This window comes from Scaptodrosophila lebanonensis, unplaced genomic scaffold, assembly GCF_003285725.1.
Source record: "Scaptodrosophila lebanonensis strain 11010-0011.00,11010-0021.00 unplaced genomic scaffold, SlebRS2 tig00000138-arrow-arrow-pilon, whole genome shotgun sequence".
Lineage (NCBI taxonomy): Eukaryota > Metazoa > Arthropoda > Insecta > Diptera > Drosophilidae > Scaptodrosophila > Scaptodrosophila lebanonensis.
Window position 1 is genome coordinate 1287519 of NW_022060587.1, and position 14497 is coordinate 1302015.

General features: G+C 42.4%; 3 protein-coding genes across 3 annotated transcripts; 2 read left to right on the forward strand and 1 right to left on the reverse strand.

The window, feature by feature from the left end:
- The first annotated feature begins 105 nt into the window (after positions 1-105).
- LOC115629251 (nuclear pore complex protein Nup205) lies at positions 106-7716 on the forward strand. Its single transcript, XM_030525668.1, has 12 exons — positions 106-201; positions 278-423; positions 504-827; positions 900-1001; positions 1058-1620; positions 1699-2196; positions 2636-4133; positions 4192-5399; positions 5572-6630; positions 6705-6862; positions 7157-7336; positions 7394-7716. The coding sequence occupies exons 1-12, from the start codon at positions 195-197 to the stop codon at positions 7591-7593; spliced, it is 5943 nt and encodes a 1980-aa protein (XP_030381528.1). The 5' UTR covers positions 106-194; the 3' UTR covers positions 7594-7716.
- A 1616-nt stretch (positions 7717-9332) lies between these two features.
- Positions 9333-10749, reverse strand: LOC115629276 (beta-1,3-galactosyltransferase brn). Its single transcript, XM_030525705.1, has one exon. The coding sequence runs from the start codon at positions 10746-10748 to the stop codon at positions 9738-9740; it is 1011 nt and encodes a 336-aa protein (XP_030381565.1). The 5' UTR covers position 10749; the 3' UTR covers positions 9333-9737.
- Positions 10750-11276: 527 nt separating this feature from the next.
- Positions 11277-14058, forward strand: LOC115629216 (cap-specific mRNA (nucleoside-2'-O-)-methyltransferase 1). Its single transcript, XM_030525622.1, has 2 exons — positions 11277-11999; positions 12062-14058. Exons 1-2 carry the CDS (start codon positions 11357-11359, stop codon positions 13780-13782), a joined length of 2364 nt encoding a protein of 787 aa, XP_030381482.1. The 5' UTR covers positions 11277-11356; the 3' UTR covers positions 13783-14058.
- Positions 14059-14497: the final 439 nt, after the last annotated feature.

Consider the following 14497-nt stretch of genomic DNA (forward strand, 5'->3'; position numbering starts at 1 on the left):
AGAAACTCTCTATAAACGATACATTTTATTTCGATACTTATCGAAAAGGCCTTGGATGTTAGAGTTTGTCGAAAATTGGTTATCGATTCAAACGTCACCACTACCGGTAGACTTAAGCGTTTGCGAAAGTTGCCGCTTTAATTTGGCTTGTTCGTTTAATTGCAAATAGCGTTATAGCGTATTTATCAAGCAATATGGACGGTATGTGATCATGGACCCAATGCCATTTGCCCAGCAGTTCTTTATCTTATATTCACGTAAAAATTATTAATTCCAGATTTGGCTGAGGACATGTGGACGCCGTACAAGAACTTGTATAGCATATTTCAACTGGCGCTCACAAATCCTAATACTGTTGTCACTGACTTGGAACTATGTCTTAAGAAGTACAAGCAAAATTTCACAAATTTTCTTCGAAATCCGGTGCGTACACTTGTAAATAACTAACTAATACATAACCTAAACGCTCTTTAATTTACTTTTTATGCTATATATTTTCACAGCCAAAGAACGAGAAAAGCCGGGAGCAATTGCGGACGGCACTATCAGAAGGCGTAGCGCTATCTGGTCAGGCGCGGAAAATAGTCTTATCACAGGAGTTGGTCGACGAAGCCATAATTATCTCAGATATGTTTGACTTGGATGAAGTCCTTGCACTTGAACTGCTCTGTACCGCACAACGGCAACAGAAGCATCACCCAGGACTGCCTCGCGGCCTGGTGGCTGTGCTGCTCTACTACGATGGCCGCAAGGCAATTAGCTGCGCATTACGTGACATGTTTCAGGCCGTCTCCGGTGTTGCGTGGAGTACTGAGCTTCCGAGAGAGGTAAGGATGGCGATTAAATGCAAATGTACAGAAATCTTTGACTTTTAACTTTTATTACAATTGTCTCTGCAGATAACTGCCGTAATAACCAACTATTCACAAAACCTCGTCGAGGACTCAAATATTTTAGGACGTTTGATCGAGCTGCTTGAACACATGGACATAGAAGAAGAAGTAAGTAAAAAGCTAACAAGCAGAACAGAGTGTCATTAATGTATTCCCTTTTACAGAGTAAACTACTAACCAAAAACCGCGCCTTTGGGTCCAAAAAGCATCAAAATCAGGTGCTCAGATTATACGAGGAAATACGAACGGCCGTAGCCATGGCTTTGTTTCACTGGTCCGCGCAACGTGGCTTGCCCAAGGCTATTGCAATACGACTCCTGCAGCATCTAGCCTCATATAAGCCGAAAGTCGGCTCAAATAATATTGACGATGTCACTCTAATCATTCTTATGGCACTCCTGTACGGATACGATACGTCTGTGCTACTATTCTCTGACTGCAACAATCCACAAACGGCCTTCCTACCTATACTTAGTGATCCAGATTTTGCCAAGCGGTTTCACGAGGCTATTTACGCACAACCGGTTTGGCAAACACCACAACTTAACAGCATAATCAAGTACAGCTTTGGTCTGACATTAGCGAGCCTGCGCCATGCACCGTCTAGCATGCAGGAAGCTGCAGCTGGAGTCATTCATTTGGACGAGCAGCTGATTGACGAGGCACTAGAGAGTAATGTGTTTGGTTTCTTTTACCGTCAGCTGCTTGAAAAGCAGCTTGTGTACAAGTGAGTACAAATTTGACAAGTACCCGAAAAAAGGGCCTTAAAACCTACTACCATTAACCCATCCATTCGCACACTTAGGAATGAATTTATTTTCCGACGCATGCATATGCTTATAACGGATTTTATTGACTTCATGCACGCAAAGGTTTCTGAGCTGCGCAACTGTGCCGACGAAAAAGCTCGCATTGGAGTCAACAACCAGAATGAGGATGGTGGGCCGCCACCCAGCATGGATGGAAACTTCGAAATGCTCATGCTGTGTGTTGCCAAGCTGTACGGAGATCGACGTGGCGTCATTAATTTATGCAACGACTATTGGGAGTCGACAAACCCTGTCAACGGCAACTATGCAAAGAACACCGCACGAGCTGTTTCACTGTTCAAGTTTATAAGACTGGCTAGTGAGTTGCTCCCGCAGACTCTATTTAAATCTTACGTGAAGATGATCACCGGTCTGACTCGCACCGAGTTCTCAGCTCGCTGTGCCTTCAATCTTCTTAAGCAGTCGCAGACCAGCCCTACAACCTATTCGGTCTCCTGGGACCACTTTTTCACCTCTTTGGGCAACTACTACAAGTAAGCCAGTTTCTACTTTAATTTTGCACCTAGTGCATTTCATTTTACAGATAATTACAACTCTCTCTATTTTCACAAAAAGAAAAAATGTTCCCTTTTAATATGAGTACCATTTCGCTTTATACTTAAAATGATGTCCTGTTATTAATTTTTTAAGAAACAAAAAAAAAATTTCACATTCGTTTTTGTGTACTAAGATTAAGTTAAGTTCGGTTTTAATATTTTTATATACGTTGAGGTACAGGATTTCATATAAGTGCACATGAAATCGTAAATTTCGTAAAAATTGTTGCTCACACAATTTTCACGAAATGGAATCGAAAATGTATTAATATTGACTCGATGCACTGCTCGCTTTGTTTCGAATTACTTTAATCAATTGATTTTAGCTTAGACAAAATTGTAATCAGTTTTTTTTCGTACCTCCTTATCTATACAGTGACATGCGTAATGATCTTAACACAAGTGTCGGTACAACAGGTGACCCCATCTTCCGCAACCGCTCTATGCCAAGGATTATTACACAACGGGAAACGGAGCATCTGGTGGCCGTAGTGGGAATAATACGTTCTGTGGCCGAGCACGATGAGATTTCGCGCATTATGATATGTGAAAATGCTAGCTGGCAGTCACTACAGGTGCTACTGGGTTTGATATCCTGTTCTACGGCGCTTGTTCTCAAAGCGGAGATACTTTTTACACTTGCCGCTCTTAGCAAATCAAAAGAGACGGCACGTTCGGTTTGGCTTCAGCTGGAAGAGTCCCAAATCATCCCTACCATTCCGGTTAACTTCACATTTAATCAATGCAGCTTGGCCGATGAAATCGATCAAAACGAGGCTCGCCTGGAAACCTTCACGCTTACGCGTGGAATTTTGGAGCTACTTTACACGCTGATGACTACCTACATGCCGAGCAGCCTCGGCGTAGGGCCACGACTGCCCGGCTACGATGCATACGTCAATTTCGTGCTAAATTCCATAGTGCTCAAATTTTATTTTAGAGCCTATAAGGACCCATCAGAGAAGTGGAAAGTGGGCGCCCTATGCCTGAAGTTAATTTACTTTCTGGCTGCATCCTATAAGCCCAAGGCTTCGGATTTCGTAGAGTTGCGCGATGAGAATCCTTACCCTGGCTTCCACGTAATGATGCAGCTGCAGACTAGATCTAACCTGATGTGCCTGCTTTTACGCATTATCGAAGAGGCCCGCGAGCGACTTGACGACTACAACCAGTTCCATGGCAAAGAACTGCTCGAGGAGTGCGTGCTTTATGCTCTGCTTTTGCTCGAGGTGGGGCTGGCCAAAAAGAACGCGTTCTTTGAGGCCCACACAGCTGGAAATGGTACTGAAATGCTTACGGGATTGAATCGTATATTGCTCGATATTAATCCACGGAACAATCAGCCCGACAACGTGCTTAACATTATAAAGTTCGTCACATACAATAGCTGGCTGCCGCGTCACACGCTCGCCGCTATTAAGATACTGTCTGCAGTGACCATGCTTCCCAACGTGTCTGGTCAGATATTACACATGTATGCCCAGGGGTGCACTGAGAAGCTGGAGATACGTCAGGGTTTCGTGGAATGTCTGGAGATGGACGCACGTCAGGCGCAGCAGTACGAGGATATAATGGAACCTCTCACCATTACTGAGCTCAATTACGAAGATGATGGCGAAAAAGATTCGGATTCGGAGCTCGATCTAGCTAGTCTGATGCACCGAAAACCGATGCGAATAGAACTCCAGATCAAGGAGGCCATTGTCGAGCTCTTTAATATGAATCGTAAGCAGTTGCTACCTAACTTTGTTCACTTTCTGTTGGGCATTGACGTAGTTCGCGACTTCATGACCTCGGAGAGGCAGCAATTGGCCATTGATATGACCTGCTCCTGCATCAACTCCTTAGTGCTTGTGCTCGAACGCCATCTGGAGGTAGACGATCTAATTAATAATTTGAAACAATAATTCGATTGGCTGGTTTTTTTTTCAGCGCCAGACCCAAAACGACGAGTACTGTGATCACTCCGCCCATATTGTAGAACGCATCTATAATTTATTCTATGGCCTGTGCATCAACCGTCGTACCTCGGAGACCGTGTTGCGTTACTTTCGTTTGACCTGCAATGACTTTCTGGTACGCCATCTGAGTGCAATGCCCTTTAGGCATCAGGAACAGGACAATGTGCTTTTAGCCATGAGCCACCTGATGAAGTGTGTGGCCATCGAGATAAAGCTGGCCGCTACGCATGGTCAAACGACGCGCTACAATCTACTGTGCGATATGATGCTCGGCGGGGGCGCAGAAACGCAGCGTAATGCCCCTAGCCTGCCGCTCGAGTGCAACAGCAGTCTACTAACACCGCAGCACAGCCACTATTTCTATGGAACCGATGTACTGCCCGGTTCGCTAACAAAACCTCCACTACAAGATGCAGCGGTCGGCCTGCATGTGAACCGATTGCTTGACTGCCTCACGTTGGCCCCACAAACAGTGAGCGGGCCGCAACTAAACTTCTTTGATCCACAGCTTTTGAGTCAACTATTGCATGAATGTGAGACTTCGGGTCCGTATAGTCTGTTTAATGAACACAAGCTCCACGAGGTTCTGCATAACGAGCTGCGCTTGGTTCAAAGTACCATTGCAAGTGGTCAACGCAAGGCCATCACCGGCGAAATCAGTTTGCTGATGCAGCACACAATGAAGCTGAACAAGGCGCGTACTCAACGGTACGCCACGTGGGAATTTATGAAGGCATGGTGCCAGTTGGTGCAGGTGCTTTTTAGTTGTATGCCCGAGGCAGTGATGCCCCTGACCGTGCGAAAACAACACATCATCGATATTATCGAGAAGATATTGATGAAGGTGCAGCCTATGCAGCCCCTAATTGAAATATCTATTCAGGGAACGGAGGCGGTTCTTCTGCTGGTGGCCAATCTTCGTTATTGTTGCTACCAGCTAGAGGACCAAACTGCACTAGAGGAGGACAGCGATGGTAATGGGATCGGCGATGTTACACACGCTAGAGCAAACACAAGTTCCAGCAACTTACGCTTCATCCTCAAGCATATAGTTGAGTGGATCATGGTGAGCGAAGTGAAGTCGCAGAAGCTGCGCATTAATCTCTATAGCTCTCTGCTGAACTGCTTGCGTATTGTAAAGCGATTGCGCAGTGATGAGCAACTGGAGTTTAACGAAACGTAAGTGAATACCAAATGAAGGAAATTCTAATAAATGAAATAATATAAAAAATATAATTTTGCTTGGTGAAAGCCTCGGCAGCCATGGCTAAAATAATAATGTAACATTAAGCTAACGTTATATAGTAGCATTTTAATATAATAATTACATTTGATTTCTACCGAACTACAGCTTTGTTGCTCGCTTGGACAGCTCTAAGGCATATAACATGCGTCAAAATGAAGATGGAATGCAAAAGGAGATGGCTGCTGAAGTTATTGGGACTTTTGGCGAAAAGCTCATTGATACTATTTGCCACGATGCGATCAGCGGACATCACGTTTGCCGCATAATGGCTCTGGCTTGCCTGGACATGATCTCCGAACTGCATGCAGTCAGCACACTGAGCGACTTTATGACGCTGCGTGGATACCTCAAACACATCCTAGATAGTTTGGGCAGATCAAACGATGCTTTGTGCGCTATCCTGCAGCCAGTTCCGTCCGAAATGCGCGCCCTTTTCGTTTACGAATCGATCATGGCTTTTCTCACAAGATTGTCGCACACGAACATTGGTGCAGGCCTGTTGTTGGGCGAGCGCGCTCTTGGCACTCTGTCAAACATGTCTGTCTTCGACTTGCTGCCAGATGTGAAGACTAGCGAACTGAAGCGCAATGACCCTCAGTCGTTCGTACCGAGCGTCGACGAACGCTATCGCTCCATTCTAATGCCTGCACTTGGTCTTTGCGATGGAATCGTTAACTCACTCGGTTCGCGTAATAACTCGGCTGCATTGCAGGTGGTGAACTTTCTTTTCGCACACATCGACATGATTGAGTCAATTCTGCGCACAGCTACGCCATACATGGACCTGGGTCACCTGCAGCAGCTTTCAGCTATAACCAATTTGCTTGCGCGGACCACCACACATGACGTGGCCACTTTGGAGGACACACTGGATGTAGAGCATGACCTGGAGTTGCGTAGCCGGCTTACCCGTCTGCAGCAATTGATGATTGTGGTTTTCGGACGCTTTACAGTCAGCGAGACGACCATTCGCCACATGCTGGAGCAACATGAACTAGTTAACGAAGAGTTCACCGAGGAACAACAAAATCTCCATGTCAAATACTTTCTTGATATAACCGCCAATTTATCACTCTACTGCCGAAACGCGGTGACGTGCCACGGGAATGACAACATGACGTCCAAATATCTGCTTACCACCATGATCAATGATATCACCCCGCTGTAAGTACCAAGACGATGACAATGCTCATGTTCTGCTCCAAAGTTAGTTATGCAACCTTATTTTTGGTTTGCAGGACAGGAAAATCCGATGGAAAGAAGTTGACGGCCATCATGATAACCATTCTAAATCAGCTAAAGGGCGCAATTGCTTACTATCTGTCGCAGAACAACATAGTCGATAATCTTATGCAACAGCGGGCTTCGCTGCTCAACATAACGATTGGACCATGTGGTAAGAACATTTTAAATCAACCATTTCATTATAAATAATTTGTATGTATATAAGAACATACATTATTTATACCCTGTACCCAAATGGTAAAAGGATACGCTAGCTAACACACAACGAACGAGACGTAGCAGAACAAGAATTAGGTGTTAGGGTCAGTCGGGCCAAACTCTTTACTATAAAAAATGTTTTAAATTTTATGTATAATTGTATATAATATTTCGTAAATGTTTAACTGTTCGAAGAAAATGCAATTTACCATACAATCTCTACAATGCGATCCTTTGCAATCTACAGACAAGCAGGAGATTATCGACATTAGTCACAGGCACAACGAAAAGCGCGGCGAGCTTATGCAGGCGGTTTTCATAGCTGAGCAGAATCTCTACCTGTTGTGGATACATTTGGATTTTTATCTTCGTAACACAGTTGTATATGCACAGGAGAATCGCAGCGCCATCAATGAAAGCAACTTGGGTACGTACGATGTGGCGGTTCAACATTCAACAATTCTTAATCTTTAACTTTTTACAGATGCCAGTAATATTTCTGTGCTGAATGCCTCCCAAGACGAGATAATGCAGGTTAAACAAATGCTCATTTCCACATTTAACGAGACTTTCTGCACGCAACTAATGGCGGCCAGTGAGAGTTATACGACCAAGTGCAGGGATTTTAGCTCGTCTCTACTCCGTCGAATCAAGGCGCTAGTACAGTTTGCGCCCGTCAACTAGGAGCATGGAAAACAAATTTGTTTTATATATTTTTTCCAGGAACCTAAGTTACCTCGGTATTCTTCAAAATATTTATAATTTACAAGATTGCTTAAACTATTAAATATATACATATATAAATGATCACAACGCGTTCTTATTCCATATATTATGTTATAGCTATATCTAATAAGTATATGGGTAAAGGTATACTGTAACGAAAAATTTCCAAAACGACTAGCATTCTTTTGCTTTTACTTTCGTGACTTAAGGCAGTATTCGATGCAACTGAATACATATACAAGTATATATGACTGGGCGAAGCTAGGGGAATTTTCTCTGGGTTTGGTTTTATAAATATGATAAAATGTATATCTGTATGAACGAAAGGATCTCAGCAATTATAAGGGATAGATTACCCAGCTTGGTATCCAGATTCTCCCAAGTCCGAGAATGTACGGGTTTGAATTTTTTTCGATGCACCCCCCACTCCCCCGCAATTCGCGATTTCTATAACTTCCATAGTTCTTGGACCCATCCAATTTGGTATTTACATCCAAGTAGTGGTTATGTGTCCGTATGCCAAGTGTTATCATGATAGATCTAATATGAAGAAACAAGGGCGTAGGCAGGGGGCCGCCCCCCCCCCCCCCAAAAAAAAAAATGGATTTGTTTTTTCATTGATCATATGCATAAGTTATTTTTTAAATGCATCGTGCATTATTTAATCAAAATTTTAATTTTTGGGCCCCCTTTGGTAAAAGCTGCCTACGCCCTTGTGAAGAAAGTTGTAGCCATACATCGAATCTCTTAAACTCTGCTCTCAGCTGTTGTTGTTGGTGCTTTAACTTATTGCTGTATTGCACACATAAACGAATATAAACACGCATAGACATGATTCTGATGCAAATGTCTGCTGTTGAAATTGTACATAAACACTTATGTATGTATGCATGTGTTGAACATTTATATATAATTAAGTTAATTAAATTTTGTTTTTTTGTGGGGTGGGTACAGGGTCTAGCATTTCTTTCTTGTTGGAATTTATTTTACTCAAACTACATTCGGTTTATTTGTTTCATTGCTTTCGGTCAAATGTAAAGGACGTTATAGCCATAAATGTTGTCTCTGTCCAAGCTGTTCTTGTTGTTACTGCTTTGGCTCAACTCGCGCACTCACCCGTATAGTCAATATGCGCAATCCTGTAAATATGTGCCATAATAAAATAAATTAATTTATTTAAAAAAAAATTTTTTTAAATTGGTGTGTTTACGATTTTAAGGAGTTCAGATCCGTCCGACTTTAGCATTCTATTCTTGTATTCAGATGACTTAGAAGTGGCTTTCGTTTAAAAATAAAAGCGAGCTGCTTGTGACTGAAAGGGCGGACATATGGATTTGCCTTGTCGTAGTGATCAAGAATATACATATGTATGTATGTACATACATACATACTACGTATGCATATGTCTTCGCCTCCTCCTGTGTATAATATATGTATGTACATATATACTTACAAATGTACATACATTCGCACTAACCTAGAATAAGGTAACATCGGTATAGGTCAATTAAAAAGGAATTTATAACCATAAATGTAATATCGGTTCATGCTTTGGCATCAGCTGTTATTGTTGTTGCTGCTTTGGTTCAATATAATAGCACCCATAAAACCAATGCAAAAAGTAGACGATGATTTTAAAACTGTATTTTTATGTATGTATTTCATTTCATAAATTGACTTAAACATTTTTTGTGGGTATGGGTGCAGTGTATTTCGAAGCTGGGCTCGTTCGACCTTTAACATTACATTCTTATTTCTTAACTACTTATTTCTTTCCATTAACATAGCCATTGTCATATGTATCTTTATTCTTAGTTTCTGCAATCATTCTATAACGAAATTAGTATTAACCTATCGAGTGCCAAAACTAGTTTTAAGAAAAATATTCACTGAGCATCCGTCAAGAACATGAAGGAACCCTATACTATTTACACATATGAGTCCATGTTATGTTATATACATAAGTAGCTCATGTGCTTATAGTGTATACATATTTACATAGAATGTGATCTGCTAGAATGTATGTACATTGTACAATGCAGTAACGTAGGACATTACAGACAGCCAAAACGATTATCAGCCTCAAACATGGGGATGGCCTGCTACGCATAGTTTGCTGATCGACACTCGTTCCACACTCGCTCCATTTCGTCAGGAAAATCAAATCCGTGAGCTGCAATCACGCTACTGTAGCTTTCGGGGCCGGTATAGTGTGGCCGGTGGAAGTGAAAATCATTACAGTGGTGTAATGGTATGTTGGCCTTGAGTGCGATGATGCCAATATAGATATCATCGAAGCGAAAAAGTGGGACAGAACGCCCCACTTCGTACATTCTGAGAAGTGCGTCGTGGGACAAAATAAAAGCACCTGCCGTTACATATGGTGGCCACTTATCGAAGGGATACTCCTGAAGCGACACATACCATTTGCTGAACTTATGCCGTAGGGGCGCACTCTGGAACACATAGCCGGCATAAAGCAAATCGTGCTGATGACCTAACCGCCGAACCCTGCCAAGAAAGCGTAAAACGTTCTTGATGGACACGTAGTAATCATCGTCTACAAACATATAAAAGTCACTGTTACTGAAATGTTCACTGGCCCAGCGCAAGCCCATCATAGTTTTAATGGTGTTATTAAAGTAGGCATCCACAAACTCGGCACGTACTATGTCACCATGCTGCTTGGCTTCCTTTGCAATGTTTTGCTCAGTTGTCGCCCTTGCTATCGGCGACGTAGTCTCAGCGCTGATATAATTAGGCGACACACCTAGAAGGAAAGCGGTCCGTATGTGCACGTCGGAGAAGCGTGACTCATATCCCCAGGTTCTTCTTATGGCATCACGTCGGTCTGCATTGCCAATTGCGCTTTTAACCAGTATAGTAAGGCGCGGTGGATCATTTGTTTCACTAAATGCGGGTATGTTCAAAAACTTTAATGTTGTCGGCGCTGTCCCATTGTAATTGGTACTTTGGTTCTGCAGGGGGTAGTAAAAGTTTTTTTCAAATTCTATTTCTAGAAAGTGCGCGGGAATGCCGCAATAATCTAGCAGATAAACAAAAGGCACTACAAGCGCACATTTTAGCAGTAATTTATAATGTTTCCTCAGCATCGCGTTTGTTTTGATTGTATCATATATAGGTATGGCATTGGAATGTGTGTTTATATCAACGAGGACTATCGACTACTTCGTTGTGGTACTCAAGTATCGGCATCGATGCTTTTGTTGCAGACTGTATTGAGGATTATTAGAGATCGGAATTTTCTTTGTTTTTTAATGTTTTGAGATCTCTTTAATGCCTCAATATATAAATATACATGCTGATATATTTTGTTATCACTGTATAATAAGCTACCTCTTCCACAAGACTCTTTGTAAAGGCGATACTTTCTGTTTTCGTCACATTTGTTTTTTAATTTTAAGGACTTTTGTGGCTCTGGAAACTCGTGAGGTTTTTAATTGTTTTGGTCGGGAATGGCTTTTATTTATTTCGGCTTTCGCACCTGTAAGGGTTTTAGAATTTAATTTTCGGTATTTTTTAGAGTATTACGACTATGAATACTCACGCACAGCCTTAGGCCCTATTGTCATCGCTACCAAATGCCTAGGAAGCGAACAGTTGTAGTAGTGTATGTGCACTGTGGGTAGAAATATATACATATACCTAGAACAAACAAAAAGTTCTTAATCGAGCAAATATAAAAAAGGATCCTGGCAAAATGGAGGAGCACTCTGATGATGAAAATTCTGAACCGACGCCAAAGAAAATTAAGCGAGAATGGGTGAAGAGCTATTCCAACAAAGCCGTGGAGATGATGAAGAAAATGGGTTACGAGAATGACAAAGGTTTGGGAAAAAGTAATCAAGGTCGCTTAGAGCCGATTATTGCCGTTCAGCAGGATGGGCGACGCGGTTTTGGCCTTAAACTTGACGAAGCGCAGGGCCCTGCAGGCCAGTGGGAACCTGAAGAGCTGGATATACCAGAATCAGTTAGGTGGCTGAGAAATTTGGGCCCTAAATCAAATGCCTACACGTATGATGTCTTCATGAGTAACATTAAATATGGAAGGCGCAAAACCACACTGGACGAAGAGACGCAATTTTGCGATCCAGCTATACTTCATCGCATATTGAACGCCAAGACGGTCTTTGATGATCTTAACGACAGCGAACTGCGACGTGCCCGCTCTCGCTGCAATCCCTTCGAGACCATACGCAGTTCCATTTTTTTGAACCGAGCTGCTGTGAAAATGGCCAATATGGACTCTATGTGCGATTTCATATTCACGAAGCCAAAAGACAAAAATGGCAAGTCGCTGGTCGGTCCAAACGAATTATTTTACTTTGCAGATATGTGTGCCGGTACGTATACATGGAGTATATGCATCAATTTATGCATGTCTGAACCTTTGTGGTATTTTTAGGACCCGGTGGTTTTTCCGAATATGTACTGTTTCGGAAATCGTGGGAAGCCAAGGGCTTTGGATTCACGTTACGTGGCGCCAATGATTTCAAGCTGGACAAATTCTTTGCCGCCTCACCGGAGTCATTCGACTGCTACTATGGCGCCAAAGATGATGGCAACATTTTCGATCAGATCAACCAGGACTCATTAAATGAGTATATACGGAAGCACACTCCGCAAGGTGTTCACTTTGCCATGGCCGATGGTGGATTCTCAGTCGAGGGACAAGAGAACATACAGGAAATCTTATCTAAGCAGCTCTATCTATGTCAGTTCCTTACTGCGCTTAAGATACTGCGCGAGAACGGCATCTTTGTGTGCAAGGTGTTTGACCTGTTCACACCCTTCAGCGTGGGTCTAGTATACCTGATGTACAAATGCTTCGATGAGATAGCAATTATTAAACCAAATAGCAGTAGGCCAGCTAATTCGGAGCGATACCTTGTCTGCAAGTACAAACATGCGGATACAGATTCTGTTATTTATTACATGGACGCCATCAATAACATTTTAAACGAGGAGGCCGAGGATCCGAACACCGAGTACGACGTTCTAGAGGTAATCAACTACAATGATATCATTGAGGATGAGGAGTTCCTGCGCTATATAATTGACTCCAACAATAGCATAGGCAACAAACAAATTGTGGGTCTTCGAAAAATTGCAGCCTTTGCACAAAACGTGGAGCTTAAAGAGACTCGCCAATCAGAGATTCGTCAGAAGTGTCTGAAACTTTGGGATCTAACTGACAGACTACGCCAGGCGCCAGAGGTGAAAACAACAGATCGTTTGCTCGAGGAACTGCTCGAAGACTGGTTCAAGGACCTCAATTGGCTAAATGTTCCCCCTAAGGAGATGACAAGCGTAGCATCGCTCGGAACACACATTCAAAATGTGCAAGACTGGTACTTTGTGCCCATTGGCCGAGGTGAGACAAACATCAACGCCTGCACCCTTTTCTTGTGCAAGGCACGTGGCAATCTGTTGCGTTACACTGAGCAAAAAAGATGGGAGTCTGTAGATCATGTCTTCGACGTGCAGCCGCGCTCGATCTTTTTTGGTGAGATCGTGTACGAGAACTATGGAGAGGCACGTACACAGACACGTGTGGTGGCTCTGCACATTATCGATGCCATTTGCCTTGGTGGCATCAACATTCGTCGGCGGACTTTTCGCGAGCGCGTTAGTATGTGTGAGAAATACGCGTTGAGTCTAAACAAACCGCATAAAAAAGAACGCACAAGCTGCGCCATACGCAGCAAGCCAGTGTTTCGCCTGCAAGATATGAGCAGCTTTTTTAACAAGATGCGTCACTACGTGCTGAAGGACAACTCTCAGCGCTTTGGATATGCCCTCGATGATGGTAAATTCTTTGTGCCCGGCGGCATGCTCATCTTTTGCGAACTTACACCTAACTATGTGAGTGCGTACTCGCGCTCCCATAACAAGCTCTATTACTTTGATACCCAGAACAACGAAGCTTTCTACAAGGATCAAATAACGGACACTAAGGCAAGACTCATCTTTGCATCGTTTCGGCTCAGCTTTTTGCGTCGTTTGCTGTGGAAATGGACGAATATTCATCAGGTGGATGAGCACACCGTCGATGAGGAAGAGAAGATTCTATTCCGCAGCGAATTTGTACAATTCATAACGGCGAAACAAACTGCTAACAGTTAAAGCAGCTTGTGGGGAGAAAGGGTTTGGGGCTTGTCATGTGATCTAGGCATGGGTGCCGAAGGACACAAGCGTAATTTTACGTTTTAATTAGTTTTGTACACATCAAATTTTTGAAGTAACTTTGTCCAGCAAGAAAATATTTCCGCACCGTTTAGCACATACATATGTATGCGTGCATGTATACCTATTGTTTGCAATGAACGTTATTGGAATTTTGAAAGATGTTTCAAACCGTGTATAAATCTGTCAACGAAAATATATTATTAATATTACGGCTCTTGCCTTGTCCATGTTTTAACTTTATAATTGTACAATATTTTTAATTGCAAACCTTTCAAAATTGTGCAATTATTTATAATATGCTGTAGCAACCAACATACATATTTGCACCATAGCACCGCTTACACCATAGCGTAGTTCTCGGTTAAAAACTTAACAATAGTTCTCATTACAAGGAATTCAAAGACGGTCAGTAATGTAAAGTTTGTGATTAGTATGACAGTTTACTTCATTACGCGACGGCTTAGACACTTTTGGATGTTAAGTTTGACTATACTATACTTTTTCAAAGCATATCAATATACATATGTATGTATGTAATTTTAACAGTAATTTAATTAAAGCTATATGAATCATACTATATATCAGCGAACCACAATACTATCATGTAATCATGTATATTCCCGTCTTAATTTGTATACATACATATGTATAT

Excerpts from the sequence above, each read along its gene's own strand:
- LOC115629276 (XM_030525705.1), bottom strand. The coding sequence starts at position 10,748 with ATGCTGAGGAAACATTATAAATTACTGCTAAAATGTGCGCTTGTAGTG.
- LOC115629251 (XM_030525668.1), top strand. Across the intron at positions 2,197-2,635 it reads TCTTTGGGCAACTACTACAA|TGACATGCGTAATGATCTTA; the intron begins GTAAGCCAGTTT and ends TTATCTATACAG. Across the intron at positions 6,631-6,704 it reads ATCAATGATATCACCCCGCT|GACAGGAAAATCCGATGGAA; the intron begins GTAAGTACCAAG and ends TTTGGTTTGCAG.
- LOC115629216 (XM_030525622.1), top strand. The coding sequence starts at position 11,357 with ATGGAGGAGCACTCTGATGATGAAAATTCTGAACCGACGCCAAAGAAA. Across the intron at positions 12,000-12,061 it reads CTTTGCAGATATGTGTGCCG|GACCCGGTGGTTTTTCCGAA; the intron begins GTACGTATACAT and ends TGGTATTTTTAG.